This window comes from Macrotis lagotis, chromosome X (genome assembly GCF_037893015.1).
Source record: "Macrotis lagotis isolate mMagLag1 chromosome X, bilby.v1.9.chrom.fasta, whole genome shotgun sequence".
In the NCBI taxonomy this organism is placed as follows: Eukaryota; Metazoa; Chordata; class Mammalia; order Peramelemorphia; family Peramelidae; genus Macrotis; species Macrotis lagotis.
The window spans coordinates 627,421,475-627,445,557 of NC_133666.1; the positions used below are offsets into that span (position 1 = coordinate 627,421,475).

Here is a 24,083-nt window from a genome sequence, read left to right on the forward strand (position 1 = left end):
ATAGTGCCTGCATATAGTAAGCATTATATAAAAGTTAGCTATTTCTATTATTAGAGCAGCTAGGTGGCACAGTGGATAGTGCTAGGTCTGGAGTCAGGAAGACCTGAGTTCAAATTTGACCTCAGACATTAACCCAGTTTTCCTCAATTTCTTCCTCAATTGACTTATTATTATTACCATCATTATTACATAAATTCCTAACATTGCAGCTAAACTTTGACTTTCCAAGATGCATGGGATTTCAAGCTGGGAAAGATCTTTGTGGTTATTCCTCATTTTCCAGAAGAGAACATAAAGGCCCAGAATGGTAAAGTGATTTTCCTCAAGTCATACAGGTAACCCAAACCTTAAATAGGAGAGCTGGATTCAAACTCAGGTACTCTAACTAATCCAAGGCTCTTTTAACTGTACAGAGATAGATGTGACAGAGCATCTTCAGTGACCTCATTGTATTTGCCTAAAAGGGATTATTACTCCCACTATGTTCTTGTTCAAGCATCTTCAATCCTTTCCTATCACTCTTTATTTATTTATTTGTTTGTTTATTCATTTCTTTATTTATTAGGTTTTTGTAAGGCAAATGGGGTTAAGTGGCTTGCCCAAGACCACACAGCTAGGTAATTATTAAGTGTCTCAGGCCCAATTTGAACTCAGGTATTACTGACTCCAGGGCCAGGGCTGATGCTCTATCCACTGCGCCACCTAGCCGCCCCTCCTATCACTCTTCATGATCCTATTTAGGATTTCCTTGGCAAAGATATTGGAGTAGTTTGCCATTTCCTTACCCAGTTTATTTTACAAATGAGGAAATTATGGCAAAAAGAGTTAAATGAATTGACTAGGGTCCCACAGCTAGTAAGTATCTCAGGTCATATTTGAACTCGGGAAGAGAGTCTTCCTTGACTTTAAGTTCATCACTCTATCTACTGCACCATTTAGCTGCCCCTACTCATACCATAGAACCAAGGAAAGGGAGGCACAGAGCAGTTCAAGATCACACGGTCAGGCACTATTGCTGACACTAGACACATAGCTTTCCTGCCTGTGGGAGTAGAGCTCTCTCTCTGTGAGACTGTGATTAAGGTGTTCATGTTTTCAGGTGATGCCCAGGAGCCTTAGAACATAGCTGGGCTCCACAGTGGTCCAAACCCTCCAGTTCCCATCTCACCTTGAGTTTTGGCAGTCGCTTGATGGTTTTGAGAGGCCGAAGCACCCGGAGAACCCGGAGGGATTTAATCGTGTTGATATCCTTCCCTTTACTATTGCCACTGTAGAGAACAATCGAGGAGAAGGGGCAAGAGAGAGCAAAACTCAGATTTGGCATTGGGATGTTAGGGATCTTCAAATGACTCTATGAAGCCTCCACCCTCTAAGAGTAAAGATATGCTCAAAATGTGGGAATTAAGTAAACTTGGTTTCCCCCCACCTGGGAGGAAAAATGGGCTAGTTTCCCTTTTGGCCCTGTGCACTGGAACATGATAGAAGCTTGCTCCTTATGGTTCTCAACTCTAGACCTTTTTTTAAAACATGAGCACTTACCAGGATGGGGATCCATGGACCTTGTTAGCAGCCAGTGCCTGAGGCAGCTACAGCCTACCCGGACACAAAGCCAACCCTCAGGAGGTGGAAGAGACCTCAGTTCATCCAGTTCAACCTCATAGTTTAACAGTAATCCTTCATAAGGATTTAGCCAGTCTTTACTTTAAAGACCTTCAGTGACATTGACTCCCAAGGCAGCCCCTTCACCTTTGGTCACTTATAATTGCTCAGGAATTTTTCCTTCTATGGAGCCTAAATCTGTCTCTCTAACTTCCATTTATTGTTCCTGGGTTTGCCCTCTGAGTACAAGCAGAAAAAGTCTAGTGTTTCTTTCACAGAACAGGGCTGTGAGTCCTTGTATATAGCTGTTACATATCTCCTTCCAAGTCTTCTCCTCTCCATTTCCTTCTACATCATCAGTTTTTCCAATCATTCTAATATGAGTTTCTAGTTCTCCTACCTCCTGTAGGAATTCAATCTGATCTCTAAGGTCTCTCTTGAGGAACAGAAACCTAAGCAGCTTTAGAGGTCAATGTATTTGTTTTTTTGGGAAATGTATTCGTTTTTTTGGAAACAAATTTCTTTTGAGATATGCAAAAAGAAAGGGCCAAAGATATGGATATATTTTAGACATTTGTGCCTTTCCCAAACAAAATTATTCCAGACTCTAAAAAGAACTGCCAGAAAGGGTAGTAAATAGCTCTTTCAATCAAACATGAAACCCAAAGTAGTCTAAAGATCTATATGGAGAAAAATAAATAAAAACAAAGACTGGGCTTCCAAGGATTGAAGTCAAGGCTTCTGCTTGGCCTTTGGTGTCATCCCTAATTGGGGTTACTCTCCCCAGACTTTATGTCCCTCTCTCCTTCTGGAGGACTGGATTGCCTGAAGATGCTGCCTAGAGCCAACCCAGCTCATAATCAACAGCACAGAGTCCAGGGAATTCCAAATAAAAATCTTTTGTGGGTGGTAGCACCTTTACTGCCTCTGGTGGCTGGGATTCTTAGTGCCACAGGCTTACCCCCACCAAAGAGCTCCTTCTAAAAGCTCTGGTCCAGGACCTTGGACAGCTGTTTAGAAGGGCTGTCTCCAAAGGAAGGCAGCTCTCTATTATGACTTGGTGGCTTTGTCATTAGGAGAACCTGAGTGGGAAGCAAAGTGAAAGAGACCTTTTTGTACTATATAGACTTTCCCCTCCTCTTTCCTGGGAAGGGAAATGGAAGGCTCAAAAAAGCAAAAATATACTTTCTGAAAGAGACTCCCTCTTTTTTCAAGGTAGGAATGCTTCTGCAGAAGTAGGAAAACTGGGGTGCCAAACCAGGTCCTTTCTCCAAAGCCTTGTTGCTTATTTACAAGTTACCATAAGTTTTCTGAGAGCCACAATCACCTATTTTTAAAAATCTTAAGATGAACTTTAGCCCTCTCCATTTGACATGCAAGGCAGAATTGAACCCCTAGTGATTAGGAATTAGCTTTGCAGTACACCAGTCTTTTGTGTTTTCAAGGGGCAGAGTACCAACAGAATGCATGCCTTTTCCTGGGAGGAGAGGTGAGGTTGGGGGGGGGGGCAGCAGATTGTCTACCATCTTTTATAAGGAAACTGAAGAATCTTGCTCACCTGAAATCTTCCTTAGATTTATTCTAAAAACAAAAAATCTGGTAATGACATACCTTTCCTTTATTTTTCTTCAACAGTATTCCTAAAACTTTTTGTATACATTTGTTATTTCTCTCACCAGTGTCATCTTCACATGGGCAACTGAGGCACACATCATCAGAAAAAATCCTTGAGTCAGTGGCTGGGTCAAGAAGAGAGTCAAGAATCCTGACTCTTAACCTAAATTTTTGATTCAAAGCCTTTTGGAGGCTTTTTTGTGATGCTCCCCAGCTTTTATGTGTTTGGGGAGTGGGGTGAGAGATTGAGTCCCAGACCCTATGACTCAAAGTAACAGATAGGCAACCACAAACATAGAAAAAAGAGAAAACATAGAAATAAAAGGAGTGCATTAGGGTGAGAGTGAGAGAATGAGAGAAGGAAAAAGAGAGACAGAAAGAGAGACTTTACCGTGCAGTACTCCTGTTTCACGTGGCGGTGAGAGGGAGAGACAAGTAGAGGTGAGTGACCTCAAAAGAAAAAACATATAACACATGCCTAAACAACACCTTTCTCCCTGCTTTGGCATGAGGGTTTCCTCTGGACTCCAATTCTGTCTTTGGAGGTGAGAAGATGCCTAATTTATTTTTAAATTTTAGGACCTTAGAGACCCTAGGGTAGCATCCTTTTGGCTAAGTAAGAGTTGAATTATGGTCTGAGAAACTTTACCATTGCCTAGACATGTTCTAATTTCCTTGCTCAAATAGGCAGTACTCTACAGCTGATGCAACTTCCCCATAGCTCAAATACCAGGAGCAGTCAGGGCTGCATGGTTTCCAAAGGCAAGAGCACCACCTGGAGGGCCCTACTGGGAGCTCCTTGGCTCTTAGTAAGATACCTTTCACCTGGGAGGCCAGCCCAGCGCAGACATCTAGGGAAGACTTTCTCAGGCTGTTGCTCCAAATGGGATGGATTTTTCTAAGGAAAAAAAGGATCATAGGGTCATGGATTTAGAGCCAGAAGGGACCTCAGAGGTTATGTTATCCAAATTTCTCATTTTACAGATGAAAATACTGAGGTCTGATCAGTAAAATGACATACTTGCCCAAGGTCATACAGATAGTAGGAGGCAGAGTTAGAATCACACTCAAATCCTTGACTCCAAATGCAGGACTCTTTAAGAGAGAATTAATTACCTAGGGCATGGCAAAAATGGTGCCAGACCAGATCAGGAAATAGAGACTAATACTTGAGAGAAGGCTGGGAATGTTATTAGGGGCTCTCCTCTCAGTGGCTTTAATAAATAGCTTCATAAGCCTTGAAAATATGCTGAAATCAACTTCCCAAGGGAATGGGGAAGGACCAAAGACCCTGTGATCCTTCTATTCTCATATCCTAGACCCATCAGGGGGACTTACATTTTTCTGGAAATCAATTGGAAACACCTTTCCCCCTATCCCATCTCAAATCAGCCCACAAAAAGGGCAACAACAGCTTATGCTCCTTTTCTAAATTCTCCACATTGGCCAAATACTGGCTTCTGTAGGCATGGTTAGGGTAGAAAGTCTGAGGTCCTTTAAATTAGACCCCCGCCAAATTTACTCATGGGTAAACTAAAAAGCCAATAGCCTCCATGGCTCCCTAAATGTCTCCCTGCAGTTACTCTCCAGAATGGGAAGGGATTCAAGAAATAGAATAAGAAGGACCTTTGAAGAGGAAGCAGAAGCTGGAAGCTGCCCAGGGCAGACTCTGAGCTAGAAGGAGCACAGCCCAGCCATGATTAGCATCATTGCCACTCTTGCTTCAGTTAGAGGAGATGGGAGGACAACCAGCCTGTCCTGGGCCCTCCTTTCCACTGACTAGAGCAACAGATCCAGATGGGCTCTTGGCAGTGGATGGGGAATAAGGCATAATAAAACTCCAGCTGTTGAAAAACATCCATTGCCTGGGCCTGATGAAACTGCCTTGAACCTGTTACAGTGTGATGGAATAAATAACAGTGGGTACGACACAGTTAATGGAACACATAAGAGCAATATTTCTGTTCTAGGTGTTGGTGTTGGGAGAGAAAGGAGCCAGAAGGGCAGCAATGGAGAAAATCTCCTCCTGAAGTTGAAACCCAACCTAAGCCTTCAGCCCATTTAAGGGGCTGGTTTCTTTAGTTGGTTCATCTAGCTATATATTGTCTTGGTGTCCTGAATCTTTACATTCCATTTCCCTTTTTGCATAGTTGTGTATAAACTCTTGGGATTTGGATATAGGACTCTTGGAATTGGTTTCAGACTCCTTAAAGGGAGAATACCTACTCTGACCTGCCTGCAGAGAGGAGCTTGGAGACTCCTAGAGTGAGGAGCACTGAAAGCCTTTCTTCTAACAGCTACTGGCTTTATGAAGTTTGCTCAGCATCTTTTAGTGGAGGTTGCTCTGTAACTAGAAGGTGCTCAGGACAAGAAGCTGAACAGAGTTGGAAGGCAAAGAAGCAAAGACACCTGAGTTTAGAGGGGACCCTGACTCTCTTCCAATTTTTCCACTGGCAACAAAGTGCCCCAAGAGATACTTAAAAGGAAAATGGAAAATCAGAGGCCCCTTCTGGGAAGGAGGAAATTTAGAGACAGGAGAGAAGTTTAGAAACATGCAATTAGCTTGAGAATTTCCAGGGTCATTCCCCAGGGAAGCTCAGAGGCTCCTCTCAGGTGTTGACAGGGGAGCATGAGATTCAGGGTTCTTTCCATCCCTGTCCACTCTAAGACAATGCCTGGCCCACTCAGAACCGTAGGGTGATCCCCAAGAGCCTGGCCTTTCCATTAGAAATATGTCTCATATTCTCAGAAAAAGTAAAGACTTTCTTTTTCCTCCCAACTCAATCCCTTGGATTCCCATAGAAAACAGGATCAATTTAGAGAATCATAGGTGATAGAATAGAAGAGAAACTTAGAGATAATTTAGTCTAAACTTGTTTTACAGCTAAGGACATTGAGACTCAGAAATGTCCACATTTGTCCACATAGGCAGGAACACAGTCAGTTCTTAAAACCTAGGTCCTTGCAAAAATGCAGAAAACTCAAAGGAATCCCCAGAATCCTTTCTGTCAGTAAGCCCCCCTCTTTCCTTATTATAGATTATATAGATTAATAGTAAGGGGAGGAAAGGTTTAGGACACCTCAAAATAAAAGTCTCCCCCTAAATGGGTTTTGTTTCCCTCTAGAGCTTTAAGGTATAGCTCAAATTACAGAAGAGCCATGTTCCTGAGAAACTGAGTACAAATTTAATTTTTGTAATTAATTTTATTTTAAATGTACCTAGGGAACTTGATATTTAGAAGACTCTTATGGTAAATTCTTTGCAAAATGATGAATCATCCCCTTAATTGCTCTTTTGTGTAAACCCACAAGTTCAACCACAATGTTATTTAAAGCAAGGACTACCTGTACAAGATGAGTAAGAGTGAGGTTGCCTCACATTTGTCTTCATCAACAACAGAATTCTAGAATGCTAGTATCTAAAGGGACTTCAGAAGTCATCCAGCCCAACCTTTTTATGATTATAATTAGGGGAAACTGAGGCCCAGGGAAAGGATGAGAGAAGAATACAAGGTCACATAGATAGTAAGTATCAGAACTAGGATTTGAAGTTTGATCTTCTGACCATACTGCCTCTTTTTGCCCAAACTCTCATAGTCTGGGATTGGCAAAGTGGTCTTTTGACTTCCAAGTGTTCACTGAAAAGCAAAGTACTGTATTTAGTTAGGTCCTGGGCTAGATGTCCTCTATGGTCCCCTTGATTCCCAACTCTAGGATTCTAGGATTCTGTGCCATGGAAGAGTGGAAGGTTGATCTCAATGACCTCAAAAGTCCCTTCCAACTTCGTAACTCTATGATGTGTGCTTAAAAGTTTGCCACATGAAAAAAATCTACACATTTGACTTTTGTGAAGGTTAAGTAGGCATGGTTAGGGTAGAAAGTCTGAGGTCCTTTAAATTAGACCCCCGCCAAATTTACTCATGGGTAAACCAAAAAGCCAATAGCCTCCATGGCTCCCTAAATGTCTCCCTGCAGTTACTCTCCAGAATGGGAAGGGATTCAAGAAAAGACCAATGGGCAGTACACTGTGTGCCACACTTTAGTGGAGGTTGCTTAGAACAAACATAGGACCATAGGAATTAGATCTAGAAGGATCTCAGAGATTATGTTGACCTTCCCATTTTACAGATGGCAAAGCTGAGGCTCAGAAAGACTAACTGATGGTTTCCTTTGGCATCTGTCCATTAAATAAGTAAAAGATCTCTTGCTCTTTGGGAAGGAAACAGGGAAACACTTTTCAGGGAAAGTTCATTCCTAGACTGAAGATTTTCAGGGTTGGTAAAGGTTGAGAAAAGAAAGTCTTGGTTAATTTGATGATGAAGTAAACACAAAGACAATTCTACTGAAATCATACCCAACTAATATCCCAGAACAGTATTTCCTGTATGGACCATAATGGAATAATTGAGGGAACTGGCTAATTGGTGCAGAGCATGCAAAGGGTTTGAGTGAAGTGCTTATGAATAATGGGAATGAATGGATGTATGGAGACAAATATCTCTTCAAGGAGGGTGACCCCTACTGAACAAGAAGCAGCCCTTTTCCCTTGGCCCATGTATCATCACTTAGCTGCAGCCTGACAGATCAGGGATGCTTAGGGCTTTACTCAAGAGGAAAGTGGAGCTATGGTGCTCACCACTTGTCCTAAAATTCAAAGGACACTAATGTAAGTGTCTTTCCCTCTCTGCAAGAAGTTATTTGGGGATAATGAAGCCTGGGACTTTCTCAGAGGCTTCTGGTTGTAACAACCTGACTCTCCAACCTGGATGTACTTTTCTGGATCTCAGACTAATTTACAAAGGATCTCTCTACCCCAGCCCTCTACAGGGTCAAACCCCCTAACTGCAAAATGAGTACAGAGAGTTGGCTTCACAATCAACAGAAATTCTGCAGAGAGAGAAAGGAGGGAGAGGGAGAGAGGGAGAGAGGGAGAGAGGGAGAGAGGGAGAGAGGGAGAGAGGGAGAGAGAGGGAGAGAGAGGGAGAGAGGGAGAGAGGGAGAGAGAGAGAGAGAGAGAGAGAGAGAGAGAGAGAGAGAGAGAGAGAGAGAGAGAGAGAAACACAGAACCAGAAATACCAGGAATCTGGATACTCAACTTTTGGCTTCTTTTTGAGGTAATTGGGATAATTGCCCAGGGTCATACAGTTAGTAAGTGCCTGAGACCTATTTAAACTCTGTTTCTCCTGACTCTATTGTGCCACCTAGCTATCCCAGGAATCATTTTCTCAGTCTGTTGGGCTCACAGCAAATCAGAATTTTGGGCTGTTGTTCACTCAACAAGCAAACTGGTACTAATGCTTCATATCTGTTTACATAAACAAATGTGTTTCTGATGCAGAATTGAAGGGTGGCTCATTTAAGGTCTCTCCATAGGGTTCCATTGAAAACAGACCACCTTGCAAAATTTTAGAAACTCCTTGGTCTCCAAACCAGGTTTCCTTTTTGTTGTTTGAGTAATGACTGACCTTGTTGTCCCCTCCAGATCTTCCAGAGAGAGATTACAGGCAAGATAGGCAGAGAAAGAGGAGGCTAAGGGGCACTATAACTTCAGGGCAAAGAATCTGGGAGGGATCTGATTTAAGAGATTTTTTTTTTGTGCAAGGCAATGGGATTAAGTGGCTTGCTCAAGGTCACAGCTAGGTAATTAATTATGTGTCTGAGGCTGCATTTGAACTCAGGTACTCCTGACTCCAGGGCCAGTGCTCTATCCACTATGCCACCTAGCCGCCCCTAGAGACTCTTATTTTGCTATGAGTATCACAGAAACCAAGCTTCAAGTAGCTTGGCTTCCCTTCATAGCAAGAAGCCTCCAAAGCCTGCTCACCTCAGCCCAAATATGTATGGCTTGGGCTGTCCTATGCTAGAAGTTTCCACCACCTTGGAGGCTCAATGGTTGCCCAGTACTCAGACATTCAAGGGCCATTTTGGAGTGCCAAAATGAAGCACTGCCCTTGGGGAGGGAACAGTGCTCTGAAAATGCAGGAAGAGGTCATGTTTATGTGGGGGAGATGCACCAAGCCTACAGTGTAAGGGGAACTCTGGGCCCCAGAATCCTCATGCACATTCTGCTCCCAATTGTTTCTTTGGGAAGATCCCAAAGAGACAGCTGCTCAGGGCTGAACCCAAAGAATGAGTGAGTGAAATGGTCTGGCAAGGCTAGCCTGAGACTAGCAGCACAGCAACAGGCCTAGGTGATGAGGTTAGGCACCATTGCTGTATGAGGGAAACAGTCAGGTCCTTTTTCCCCCATGGTAGACATCATGCAAAAAGCCAATCCAGATCCTCCTTGGCTTCAGGGTGCATCCTCTAACCCCATTCTACCTGGCCCCATCACTACAGAGCACTCTTGCCCTGAGCCAGAGAAGAGTGGAAGAGTGGACCCAGGCAGGGGGTGGGGGGGAAGGATAGTAGGCAAGCAGGATGCTTGCTGGTAAACTTACGTGAAGGCAAATGCCACCAGAGCCCCACTGACCACAATAAAATCCAAGATGTTCCAGAGGTCCCGAAAGTATGCTCCTTGGTGGAGAACCAGCCCTAAGTCGATCATCTGTACAAAGAGAAGCCAGTGAGTGTCCTGTAATTTTAGACACACATACTCTCCCTGCTCCTGGAAGGGCAAATGACAGGCAATTGACCCTTGGGGTGTGTCTGTGTCCAAGTTTGTGTGTGTGTATAAACACATGTGTGCTCAACTTTCTAGTTGCCTTTGGAGAAGAACAAACCGATGGAGGAGTTAAAGGCAGATGGAGTCAGCCTGATGACCCTTCCATGGACTGAGACGAGCTGAATGTGGAACTGGTCAAAACTCTCTTCTTTCTGGGCCAAGGCAGGTGTGAAGTGAGAATACTTATTCTTGGATACCAGGCAGTGAACAGTGGAGGAATGGAACTGATCCTAGAGAAAGTGAAGGTAGACAGAGGCACTCTGCTTGAATGTGGGAACTGGAGGCTGGGTGGAGTCCCAGGAACCTGAAGCCTCAGTCTTTATCTCTAGCTGTTTTCTGACTCTTCTGTTATCCTGCCTATGGGAGTATCTCATTCTTTCTTTTAAAAATTTTTTTACTTATTTAAGGCAATGGGGTTGAGTGACTTGCCCAAGGTCACACAGTTAGGCAATTATTAAATGTCTGAATAGCTGCTCCCGGGGTATCTTTATCATAAATGAACTGGACTTTTGTGTGAAACAGCTTCTCCTCAGCCTATATGATCTATCTTCTATGGGTCTTTTCTGTTGACTTCCTTTTCTTCCTCCTTTGGTTTGAATTATCATCCCAATGCAGCTATTTGCAAATTGCAAACCAGTTCTTTTCTACTCTGGCTCTGGTTCCATAGCCAGACAAGCTTTCCTCTCAGACTCTCCCCCAAGAACCTCCCTTTTTGCCCTGGAGCAATGGGGCAGGCTTAATTGTGCTTATCTCCCGTGGAAAATCTTCCTGCTAGGCTTCTAGATCTAAGATAAAAAGGAAATGATGAATCCTTATGGTTATTTAAGGTCTAGGTCAGGTACTACTTTCTTCTGTCATTAAGTCAAAAAGCATTTTGTTAAATGCTTATAAGGTGCCAGCACTCTGCTAAGCACTGGAGACTTAAATGAAGGCAAAAACACAGTCCCTACTCGAAAGGACCTCACTGTCTAATGGGAGGAGAGGACATGCAAATCTTATATACCCAAGAAATATACAGTATAAATAGGAGGTGGTCTCAGAGGGTATACACTAGTGTGTGTGTGTGTGTGGGGGGGGCCCTCCTGTTGGAGGGAGGATTTGAGTTATGTCCAGAAGGAAGCTAGAGAAGCCAGGAAGGAGAGGCGAAGAGGACTGGGGATTGTGAAATGATGAATAAAGTATGAAAATACTGAAAAGGTAGGGAGGAGCCAGATTGTGAAAAACAGAATTTTGTGTTTGGTCCTGCAGGTCCTAGAGAATCTCTGGAAGCTTTTTCTAATTCTCCTAGTGCATTCTCTCTTCTCAAAAGGTCTCAGATTTACTTATCTAATTACTTTATCTCCAAGTAAAAAGTAAACAAGGTGGGGGTAGGGGGTCAAGGGTTATTTTTCCCTTCCTTTCCTTTCCTTCCCTTCCTTTCTCTTTTTTTCTTCTTCCTTTCGTTCCTTTTCCTTCCCTCTCCTTAATTTTCCTCCTTTATCCTTCCCTTCCTCCTTTTCCCTTTCCTTCCCTTTCTTTACTTTCCCCCCTTCCTTTCCCTTCTTTTCCCCTCCCTTTTTCTCTTTTCTTCCTTTTCCTTTCCTTCTTTTCCTTTTTCTTTCCCTTCCTTCCCATCTTTGTATTCCAAATGCCTAACGCAATGCCTTAATCTTAACAGCTATAATAAAAATAATAACTTACATTATGTAATGCAAAATGCTTATAAAATATCAGAATTACTAAAAATCAAGAAGCCAAGTTGCCTTCTTCTGCAGTGCTCAGGCAGGATGCTCTTTCTCTTATAGCCCTTTTGATGCAGAGAATTATGAATGTAGCAGAAACAAATTCTGCAATTTTTCAATGCTGTCAAAATCTTGTTAATTGTAGAAGATTGCTCTTGAGAGGTAAATTGACCCCTATTGATTGTATCCTGTCTCCCATTTTTCCTTCAGCTAATCTTGGCCTAGTGTGACAGGAAATGACATGTTGAACTTAGGGGTCACACACCTTGGGACAGAAAGGACCAATATATAGCTTGCCATTGGAAGATACCTGGGCCAAGGTGCAAGACCACTCCCCAAGCATCACCCCTTACCCAACCTAGCACAGAAGGGTATTTGACAGGAAACACTATCTTCTTGCTGTCTTCTTACCTCTATCTTCTATCTTGCAAGATATCTGCATCTCTCTTTCCTTCCTAGGTTATATGCTCCCATGCTAGGCCTTGGTGGTTCACCATGGACCCCCATGCCATGTGGTCGGGGCTGTTTCTCCCCCCCCCCCCCCCCCGTCTCTCTCACTCTTAATCAAACTACACCTAGCCTAGGAGTTTTAATATTTGTAATAATTTGCTATAATAAAATCTTGAGCAGTTTTATTATTCTAGAGAGGGTACAAATTCTTCTGCTTTTCTGTGGCCCCCAAACTCATTTGCTTATCTGGTGACTCCCAAAACACCATTGGCAACATTTTGAGGCTTTCGAAGTCCCTAGGCTAGGATCCTATTTCCTTCCCTACCTCCACCCCCCCTACCAAATCCATACCATCCAGCTCTTGGAACTCACCTTGATCACCATCTCAAAGGTAAAGACACCAGTAAAGACATAATCAAAATATCGGAGCACCTGGAAGAAAGAAGGCAAGAAGGTTGAGCACTCTTCCTCAGACACAAGCCTGGTGAGGGGATGGCCTCAAAAGTCTGGGCTGCAAATAAATTGGGATTTGATCAAGGGTCTAAAGAGAAAAAACTCAAAGAGATCCACAGAACCTGGCAAGTCCTCTCAATCTTGGTTAGAAATAAGCTCCAAGTGGTAGAATTATGTGTTCCAGATGCCATTTGATGTGGCTTTACTGCTCTTATGTAGGCAAGCCCTCCTCAAAGAACAAATGCTTCTGTGGGAGCTTCTCTTTCCCAGTCCTCCCTATTTATATACAGGTGTATGAATACTCTTAACCTTTGATGGTTGATTTGTGAACTTGCAGGGTGCAGAGAGTGGAGCAATGTACCTCTGCAACTTATGATCCATGTGACTGTAGACAAGTCATTTAGGTCCTGTTGGGCCTCAGTTTTCTCATCTGTTAAATGGGTGGAGGGGTGAAATTTATGACTTCTGGATGTCTTCAATTATATATATGCTAACATCTTACCACATAGGAGTGCTATCTCCTTTGCCTATCCTTTTTCTAGCGCTTGGATTTTTCTCAAATCATTTTCTTTTGTGTTTAAAATTTTATTATTATCTCTTCTCTCTTCACTTCCTTCTCTTTCCCAACTCAGTTAAGTCAGTTCAAAACCTTCCTCCACAACTTCTGATTTTTGTTAAATTTCTTTTACTATCCCTTTCCCAAAAAAAAAGGCTTTTTTTTTTTTTAGGTTTTTGCAAGGCAAATGGGGTTAAGTGGCTTGCCCATGGCCACACAGCTAGGTAATTATTAAGTGTCTGAGACCGGATTTGAACCCAGGTACTCCTGACTCCAGGGCTGGTGCTTTATCCACTGTGCCACCTAGCCGCCCCCCAAAAAGCTTTTCTTTGATTCATCTTTGTTATTTTGCTTGCCTTCCAATCTATTCTGAATTTTATTTTCTGATTTGTGGGCCCTACTTTTATAAGTACCTTCTTTATTTTTTCTATGTCACTCAGTGGATTAAGCAGCTTCTAAAGTATCAAGTTAGTACAGTTAGTATGGTATTAAGTATCTAAACAACTTCTATGTAACTGTCCTTATAGATCTTTTTCTAGCCTCAATTTTTCCTCCTGCTGTTTCTTGATCTTAGAAGTATTAAATTATGAGGAAGGCCATGTTGATAGAAACAGTATCTTATGGCAGAAATTGTCTCATGTCCAATTGTGTGGTCAAATCCTATGCCTTGCTTTCAACATGATCCATCTTCTCAAAGATCATCTTGTCTCTGTCCCTCTGTCATCTCTCCTCACTATTCCCCCCCCCCCATTCTGGGTACCAATTGTCCCTAGGAACTCACCTCACCCTGGGGTGGGGTGTTGTTCATGAAGGCATACTTTCTCAGACAAAGTGATTGCCTAATGAAAACTCTTCCCAGGTTAAATCCATCACAAGGTCCCAATCTTTTTTAATAGGTACATATCTCCTCCTCTAAGGTAGTATGCTTCAGAGGGGACCCCTGCCTTCCACTGAGATGAGATACCACCTCATTCCCATCCCTTCAACTCAATTTCTCCCCTCTACTTCCCCTCAGTCTTCCATAGGCCTCCTTTGCCCCTTGCCAAGAGCCAGTGAAATCACCATCCCTTAATTGTTGACATGTGGATTTGATTGTATTTACTTATCTATCTATATGTGTACATAATAGAATTTTTGTAGAGTTTCAAGATTTACAAAGTGCTTTATAAATATCTCATTTTATCCTTATAAATTCTAATTTGTAAGAATACCAACATTGTTTTGTTGATGATTAATATTTCTAAGAACAAGGCACAGAAGGGGGAAAATGTAGGAGATCTACAAAGGCAATTCTATAGAAATATTTATATTTTGTAAAAGATATTATCTCATTTTATCCTGGAAAAAAAAACTTTTTTGAGGTGAGTGCTATTCCCATTTTACAGATGAGTATCTGAGACAGAGAGAGATTGGATTAGGTGATTTATCCAAGGTCACATAGTTAGTATGAGGCTGGATTTAAATCAGTTCTTCCAGATGCTAGATCCTTCACTCTCTCTCCTGTGCCATGTAGATACCACTTCCTGTCTGGCCTCCACCTCTTCTCTCTCCATTTAGGCAACTTCCCACTCTACAACTCTGTCCCACAAAACATGACCTCACGGACACTGGTGCTAACCCATACAATCATGTCTTGTTTGGGCCATAGCAGAGAGCAATAGGAATGACTTTCATTGAACATTGGGAAAGAGATATAACAAGAAAGGCACTGCTGCTGAAGAGAGCAATGAAGCCTAGCTGGGGGCAAGCAGCACAGCAAAACTGCCCCATCATGAGCCCATCTCAGCACCTTGATCACCAGGCATCCTTTCTTTATTTCTAGTCCTCTACAGAGCAGGAAAGGGCTTCTGAAGGCAAGATGATGGAGTCAGTCTTCTGACCCAAAGTCAGTTTGACTTCTGTCTATCCTAACGATGATCTGACTGGAGTTCCTGAGGGTACTTAAGGAAGCCAGGAATGGTTTGTCAAGTTAAAAAGATCATGTAATTTTTGAAATCCAGTTTCACCATTCCTTTTCCATTCAGATCTAAAGACCTATAGGTTTTTTTGTTTTTTTGTTTTTTTGCAAGGCAATGGGATTAAGTGACTTGCCAAGGCCACACAGCTAGCTAATTAAGTGTTTAAGGCTATATTTGAACTCAGGTCCTCCTGACTAAGTGCTCTATTCACTGTGCCATCTAGCCACCCCAAGACCTATAGGTTTAATAAAATTCAGCTTATCAGGTGACTTTTTATGATTCAACTCAGTCAATCAACAAATCACTAATTAAGCATCTACTCTGTGCCCACCCTTTTGGGGGATATGTAGACATAAAAAATATGATCCTGGCCCTCAAGGAGATCACAGTACCAATTCAGAATGGAAGGGTGACACATATATCACAAAATGAGAGCTCAAATGTGTGACAGTGAATCCAGGTGCCCTGGTTCTTCAGCACAAGGGGAAGCTTGGCAGTGAAGGAGGAAATGAAGCTTGGACTGAAATGAATGAAAGAAGGAAGGATGATTAATCATCTGAGCAAAGATCCAGAGGAAATGAGCATGTCAGTGGGTGAGAGAAGGATATTATCCAGTTCCTGAAGGACAGGGACTAGCCTACACATTTCTACACAAAGCCCTGGGAATTGTACCCTCACCATATTAAGAGCTTAAACAATTGTCATATGAATGAATAAGTAGTGGAAAATGAAGTGAAACCAGATTATAGAAAACTTTGAAGGTCTGGCAGAAGAATTTGGACTAAAATGATCAGTAATAAAGTTCATCATAGGTTCTAGAGAAGGAAAATTCATCCGTTCAGGCACTGTGCTAGGTCCTGAAAATGCTTACATTTCAATGGGGGAGAGAAAGATGACAACATGAATACGGGGAAGTAAATCCAAAATACAGAACCTGGAAGCCTGAAAGGATAAACTAGTATTTTTCTAGCATGTTACAGTTTGCAAAGTGCTTTATTTCTGTCATCTCATTATATCCTCACAACAACCCTATGAAGGAAGTGCTATTACTATTCCCATTCTGCATAGGGAATAAAACTGAGGTTGACAGAAGTAGTGACTTGCCTAGGGTTACAAAGCTAGGGGTTTCAATGTAAGTCTTCCAGACTCCGAAGCCAGCATTCTGTTTATTGCACATCAACTGACTCTATGATGGCAACTATCCTCTACAGAAATAGGATTAATAGGGAGAGGGATGATTTTTGAGAAAAAAATAATTAGTTTTTGACTCTCCAAGCTTAAGAGTCCTATGGGACATTCAGTTGGAAATATTGGTAATTCTGGATTGAAGCTTAGGAGAACAATTAGGACTGGATAGAGGTCATAGGTGATGGACTAGGTGAACAGATATACTCCAAGGAGTGTTCCCATTGTCTCTTCCCTTTCTTTTCTTTTCTTTCTTTATTTATTCATTTATTCATTCATTCATTCATTTCTTTATTTATAGTTTTTGCAAGGCAATGGGGTTAAGTGGCTTGCCCAAGGCCATCACAGCTAGGTAATTATTAAGTGTCTGAGGTCAGATTTGAACTCAGGTACTCCTGACTCCAGGGCCAGTGCTCTATCCACTGCGCCACCTAGTCACCCCTCTTCCCTTTCTTTTAAAGACAACCTAATGGCAATGTTTCCCCCCCAGAGTATGAGTGCCTATAAATAGCAACATGAAAGTCACCCAAATTGAGACAATGGAAATGAATGGAATTGCTAAGACCACCCAGAGATCAGGCCTGGAGAAAGAAGAGAAGACTCAGGGTAGAATTTTGAGAAATACAATTAAGAGTGGTCATGGATGAAGACAAAGAAGACTGAGAAGAGGTCAGATAGGATGGGAACCAGGAGTGAACAATATCATAAAAATGCAGAGAGAAAAAAGTATCCTGGAGGAGGTGCTCTTCAGCATCCAAGGTTGCTGAGTGGTCAAGAAAGATGAGGACTAAAAGAGTTCTGGCAATTAAGAGACCATGTGTCAAATTAGATTTAGCCATTTCAGATGAGTGATGAGGTCAGAAGGCAGATTGCAAAGGGTCGAGAAGAGATGAAATAATGAAAACTTGTATTTGTTTAGCAGATGATTATTGTACCAGAAATATTGATGGAATGGAAGAAGAGGAGTTCAAAGGATTTTAGAAGCTTTGAATGTATATAAGGTTAGTTTTTCACTGCTGCAAGGATCAAAATTCTTGCATTATATTCCTGGCCTGCTTCTGCAAGCTCCAGGCAGTCGCTCATTGGAGCAGGGCAGGCAATTACTGGACAGGTGGTCTGGGGAATGCTTTGGGATCAGAAAGACTCAATCCTATCCTCATCACAAACTAGATCTGACCTTTCCTGCCTCCTCGATGAGAGCATCCACCTCAAGAATAGAGTAAATAGATTTATAAAATTTCTCCCAAGTCATAGCATATTAGAGCTTGTTCAGTCATTTAAGACTCTTTGTAATCCCATTTTGAGCTTTTTTTAAAAAGCAGAAATATTAGTGATTTGCCATTTCCTTTTCCAATTCATTTTGCAGATGAAGAAACTGAGACAAATAGGGTTTAGTGACTTGCCCAAGGTCATATGGCTAGTAAGTATTCTTTGAATTCATGAAAAGGAGTCTTCCTGATTCCAAACTCAGTTTTCTATATAGCTGAACAGCTCATCCAGCCCTCCTACAATATCCTTGATAAATAGGCTCCTGGGCTCTGTTTGAATATTTCCAATAGTAGGGAGTTCACTATCTCACAAGTTAAGAAAATTTCTTACTGCACAGTGCTGATTGTCAGGAATTTTCTCCTTAAACCAAAACAAAATCTGTCTTCATTAATTTCTCTCTAGCCCTCTCTACCCCAACCTGTCACTCGAGGTCAAATAGAACTAATATAATTCTTTTCAGACCCTTCCCATATTTGAAGACCATTCTCATACCCTCTATCTTCTCTTCTTTAACCAAAACATCTATTTCATAGATCTGTGGACCCTCAGAATTTGTTACGTCATCTAATTTAACCTTCTTATTTTACAGATCAGGAAACTGAGGCCAAAAGGAAGCAAATGACTTGCCCAAGGACATATGACATATGAAGATTGGGACCACACTGAAAGTCAGGTTCTGGAACTCCAAATTCAGTGCTCTTTCCCCTGGCCCACATCATATCCTGAACCATTCCTTTGATTATTTCTCAGGTGATATGTGTCCCCCCAGCCCATCCTGGTTATCGTTTGGGTCCAAGATAAATTCTATGTTGGGACCCAACCCTCCTCAGCTACAACCCCCAGAGGTTGGTTGTGGAAATGAGGAGATAGAAAAAAATAGAAGATGCACCAGCCTGAGCAAGACATTTTAGCAGAGCCCTGATTTCTGGCTCCTTTGGGGAGTTGTGTTCTAATTATTTCTGTCAATCTCCCCCATGAGGTCCCAGCAGGCTCCATCCAGCCCTGGAGTAGAAGAAAGAAAATGCAAGGTAAGCTGCAGAGGGTGATTGTGCCAGTCTCTGATTTATGGGACTTGCCATAGCCTTGCTCCTAACCTACTTAAGAAGAACTGCCTGTTTTCATAAAAGAAAAAGGAAACCTAGCTTTGTCTCTGAGAAGGGAAGGCATTGGAGCAATAGGGACAGGAGCTATTACCAGACTGACCTTTGGTGGGGCCCCAAGTCCTCAGCCCCAAAGCAGCTTTCTTTTACCAAAGTATTGAGCCATTTTTAGTCCTTGTTTCTGGGTCAAATAGTCATCTCCCCAGAGGCCATGAGTTATAAACGTAAAGGCTGAAAAAAAATCAAAACTTGGCCGCTTGTGTGTACAAGTCATAAACAGAACTGACTTCCGGGAGCCTCTTGGGCATGGGTCTGTGACATACTGCACCTGAGTGATGGCAAAGTCCACCCAAGCTTTGGCTGCTTCTCTCAGCCAGCAACTGCCCCCACATTTAGGAGTAGTTTGCTCACCAAGGGCTGAGAACAAGCAATGCCCCTGGTCTAGCAAGCCCTATTAGAGTAGTTACTTCTCCAAGAAAACCAGAGGCCTTCTGCAAATAAGGACTGGAGAGGCCACAGTATCTGACTTAGGACCAGAGCCAGAAAGGGCCCAAGGGATCCAACTAAATTTAAATTCTGCTGATGCATGATCAACTTCTACAACGTTCTCGGACAAGGAGTCATCCAGTCTCTGTATAAATGCCCCCAAGGACAGGGATCTTACTACCTCTTCTAAGAGTTAATTCCATTTTTTATCTATAGAAGCTGGGACCTATCTTTGCATTTCAACTCATTAGTTCTCCAAATTCATACTCCAAAGCTTGAGACCAACATGGACAATTCCCAGTTGGATATCTCTGCAGTATATCTAGTGATTCCTATTCAGGTGAGGGGAATGTACAACCCAGCAGGAATTCACAGATGCCCGGCGAGACCATTAACCACAGGCCTGGTCCTTTGTAGTTTCCATTAAGTGAGAAGTGCCAGCTGGGGATACAGGCCCTCACTGCACGCTTGGAGGTCTTGGAGCTGGGCTTTCCAGAAGTAGATGATTGGGTGTAAAAAGCCTCAGGGGGCCCTGAAAGATAATGAGTTTTCTGCAGGACCTGGACATTTTGAGCTAAATTTATGTTCCAAAAAGACTAAAGCTAATTTGGAAAACTAGCACATTGAAGGAGAGTGGAAGGCAGTGAAGAGAGGAGCGTGGGGGGCCATTAGGAACTACTCACATTGTTTCTGGGGGCATTGGGCTGCACGGGGTCTTCAGCTGCCAAGGCGATACTGCTCATGGCGATCACCATCAGAATGCACATCTCAAAATATCGAAGATTCAAGATATAGTGGCACAGCCGGCGTAAGCTGGAGACAAGGAGAGATGATGTGGATCAGAGCCAGGGAGGCACACACTTTGTGACTTCAGAGTTCACACCAAGGCTAAAAAACGTGAGATAGTCAAAGTCATCCCAGACCCGGAGATGAGTCTTTTCATCACACTCCCCCATTATATCAAATAAAATCAAATAAGCATGTAGCCAGTGTCTCTGTGACTATCCCTGCCAGAGATGAAGAAGGTTTAGAAGAAGAAAACAGAGGGAGAGCCCAGATTGGGGAAGGAGAGCAAACCAACTTTTTGAGACCACAACTTGGTCACTCCTGGAGCAACTGTTGAAAAACATAGCCCTCTGGTTTCACCTCCCCCTTCCCTTTCTTCCTATCCCCTGGGGACAGTTTAGAGAAATATCACTCTAGTCTGATTTGCTAAGGCAACTCTGCTCCCCTACTTCACAGCTTTGTTCAAATATCTACCTCTATCAGCAAGGATGTCCTGCCTGAAAAGCTCAGAAGACAAGTGATGGTCTAACAAGTAATCATGTCAGAATTCAAAAGGGAATGATTTAGATGCAGTCTTGTCTGACCTATTCATTTTTTAGACTAGAAAAATACTGAGAAGTTAATTATAAAGGTTAACACCTTTAGCAGAACTGGGGTTTAACATGGCTCTTTTGCCTTTGAACCTCATTGATCTTTCCACTACATCAACAGCAGCCCCCTTACCCCATCATCTTCCTGGAACTAAAATTTCTCCATGGCTATCATTAGATGGCAATCTGCCTGCCTTGTCCTTGGCACACTGCCAAACTGACCTCTCCCATAAGGAACTAGCCGGCCCTCCTGGTCATCAAGAGCCCAGAGCAGCAGAAGCCTTGGTCAAGCCCCACCCAGCTCCTATTCTTGGGGTTATACTCACGGGTTTGTGGTAGAGAGGATGAACATAGAACTGTAGGGGGGCATAGGCTTGGGGCCATCTTCTCCTGAGTCATCTTCTTCTTTCTTCTCTTCCTCTTTCTTTGGCAGTGGGTCTGGGTTGGCATTTTTGTTTACTATTGAGACAGATGACCAAAAAGACTCCCTCACTATTTATCTCCCAAGGTCTCCAGTTTCAGCTTAGCTCTCCAGAGGAGGCAGTGTATTTGTGTTGTTTGCTTGCAGGTAGCAAAAGTAGCCATCCACTGCTAGAAAAGGTATTCTGGCCAGCTCACCTGCCCAGCTCTGGGGACCACCAAGGTATCAAGGACCATTATAATCTAAGGATTTTGTGCTGAAAACAATGTTAGAGCTGACCTGGGTCAACTTGATTTTACAGTTAAAGTATCTGAAGGCCAGAGGGATTGCATAGTTTGCCCGATTTCATGTAGAGTTGAGATTTAAACCCAGGCTGGCCAGTTCAAAATTCAGTGCCCCCTCCCAACTGCACCACCTTGCCTGGAATGGACAATGCAACTCCTCATCTGATGTGGTTGATCCTGGGAAAGGATAACCTCAGTGGCATTAGCTCCTAACCCTAAGATCGTGTGTTTCATCACTGTCTCATGCCAAATGGTTTTACTCAGAGAAAGAAGGAAGGGGTTCTGCTTCCCAGTTCTCCCTAGCAGGCTTTCAATTCTACAATGCTACACCTAGTAGGAGAGAGGAGGAGGAGAGACTTACTCTGAACAACGGTGTTGTTGACCGGTGGGGAAAAGGCGGGGGGGATATCCACCGCCGTGTGCTCAGGCTTCTTGGCAGTCTTGGCTGGGTTGTTCTGGGTGCTGGGGTTGGTGACTATAAGGCTGTTCTCTGGGTTTTTGGGGGGCCCAGGGTTGGACGGGTTCCCAGCTGGCTGACTTGGTGGGGGCCGCATCGGTGGAGAGTTGGTGTGATTACCCATCTGGGCTGGGCTCTGTGAATGGAGGGCGTGGATGGTGTTGTGAGGGTTGGTGGATTCTGTGGTGGCCAGCTTATTGTTCTTAATATTATCGATGTCTTCTGCCAGTGGAGGTTCTTGACGCCCCATGTCCTGCTGAATTGGCCTAGTAGTAGACAGGTTTGGGCCAGACACAGGGACTCCAGAGCCTTGGTTCTCTCTGAGACAGGCAGTCCAAAGAGGAAAAACAAACAAACAAACAAACAAATCCAAGTTAGGATATGCAGTGAGAATCAGAATTGTGGTCCAAGATTCAGGTCTCAAATGTGCAGCTGATGCAACAGTGACAATCTAGTGGAGCCCAATAGACTGATCATAAGTAGTAGGATCCGCAGCAGCCTCCTCTAGGGGACCAACCACAGAATCAAGAATCGCTGAGGTCGCCTATCCAATTCCTCTCTGCAATATGACCAACAAGTGACTATCCAGGCTTTGTTTGGTGACTTCTACAATGTCAGAGAGCTCATTACCTCTAAAGGGAATTCATTCCACTTTTGGACAGTTCTAATTGTTAGGAAATAATCCTTTCCGTTGAATTGAAGTCTGCTTCCCTACAACTTCTGCCCATAGCTTCTGGTTCTGCCATCTAGGAAAAATCAAAACAAACCTAATACTTCTATGTTACAGCCTTTAAGAGGCTTGAACACAGCTCTGTTGTCTGCCCCGACTTCTCTTCTCACTAAACTTATCTAATTCTTTATCTGATCTGAGTTGCCTGTGACCATGAGTTTGGACTTTATTTGATAAGTGTGGTTTCTATTTCACTCCACCCTGGGGATCTACTCCAGATTATCAATGTCCTTCCTAAAATGTGGTCTACCAAATTGAACATAATCTCTCCTGACCTGGACATAAGAGGGAGACTTCTGGGTACTGACCCAGAAGGAGTTCCAAAGAGGTAAAAGTTAAAGATGTTAAATCCCAAATTAGAATCCTTTTCTGGCAACAATGTGAGTTGTTCATCTTGATATGATACCTTTCAGTTATCTACCAAACTTCCTTCCTTCACCATTCTTCCAATCTCCAGGTTCAGAACCTCAGCACTATTGTCCAGTTCTCCTCTTCGTTATCCCTCGTATCTAATCAGTTGCCAAATCTTGTCATTTCTATCGCTATGTTTTTAACAGCCGACCCCTTCTCCCTACTTGCATATCCACCAATTTGGTGCAGGCCCCCATCACATCCAGTCCAGAAGAACACAGCAGTCTGCTAAGTATCTCTCTGCCTTCAGTCTCTCCCTCCCACAACCTGCTCTACTTGAGGATACTGTAAATGTAGCTCTGACCAGGTTACTCCCTTACCCAATAAATTGGCTCTAGGATCAATATGAATCCCATTTGATTTTTAAAGTCCCTTCTCATACTTTTCTGTTTTTATAACTCATTCCCCTTCTCATACTTGCTTTCTCTCCATTCCTCTTACACAGAATTCCATCTCCTAATTCCTCATCTTTGCACTGCTTGCTCCCTTCCTAGAATGTTCTTCACAAATCCCTCATTTCCTTTAAGACAGATTGGATATTCCCCTCTATACTATTCCTTTTAGCAGTTAGGTTGTGCAACAGATAGAGTCCTGGGCCTAGAGTCAGGAAGATTGAATTCAAATTTAGTCTCAGACACTTGATAGCTGGGTGACTCTGGGCAAGTCACTTAACCCCTATTTGTCTCAGTTCCTCATCTGCAAAATGGGGACCCACGGGAAGTAAATGGCATACCACTTTAATATCTTTACCAAGAAAACCCCATGGACTTTCCATAGGGTCATCTAGACTTTGAAACAGCTGAACAACATACTATTTCTTTCCTGATTACCCAGCTCCTGATGCCCACCCAACCTAATGATCTTATATTTGACTTTCTCACATTATGTTTATACTTATTATTTATATAGATGTGTGTAGGCACACACATAGAAATACAGCATATCTCCTCTATTAGCTCCTTGAGAACTGGAATTGTTTAATTTCTGGTGTTTACTTCCCAAATTCCAGAAACCTAGCATAGCATCAGTATTTAGTAGGCACTTAAATGTTTATTAACTCACTTGATTTGGGACTCCCCAAATCTATGCTAATAGGTAAAGTTGCTTTTATTCTTTAGACTACATAGGCTCAGTGGGACATTGAGCCAGTCAGGTTTCATATTTGAACTCTCTTATGGCAAGAATCATTCTCAAGCAAAAAGGGGCAGAAATTAATTCCTCTGTTATAAATGAAGAAACCAAGACTCAGTCAAGAATAGAACCCTTCTCAGAACCTCTTGTCTCATTGGAAAGTTACATCAGGGTGACACAGTGGATAGAGTGCTGAGCCTAGAAAACCTGAGTTAAAA

General features: G+C 42.8%; 1 protein-coding gene across 1 annotated transcript in view; it reads right to left on the reverse strand.

Moving 5' to 3' along the window:
- The window catches only part of CACNA1A (calcium voltage-gated channel subunit alpha1 A), a 366,968-nt gene that overhangs the window by 60,003 nt on the left and 282,882 nt on the right, over positions 1-24,083 (reverse strand). The window contains exons 22-27 of the mRNA XM_074203549.1: positions 21,498-21,913; positions 20,758-20,890; positions 19,739-19,868; positions 12,421-12,480; positions 9,654-9,760; positions 1,169-1,268 (exon numbers count right to left, since the gene is read on the reverse strand). Of these exons, the coding sequence (XP_074059650.1) occupies positions 1,169-1,268; positions 9,654-9,760; positions 12,421-12,480; positions 19,739-19,868; positions 20,758-20,890; positions 21,498-21,913 (946 nt within the window). The remainder of the gene's footprint in view (positions 1-1,168; positions 1,269-9,653; positions 9,761-12,420; positions 12,481-19,738; positions 19,869-20,757; positions 20,891-21,497; positions 21,914-24,083) is intronic.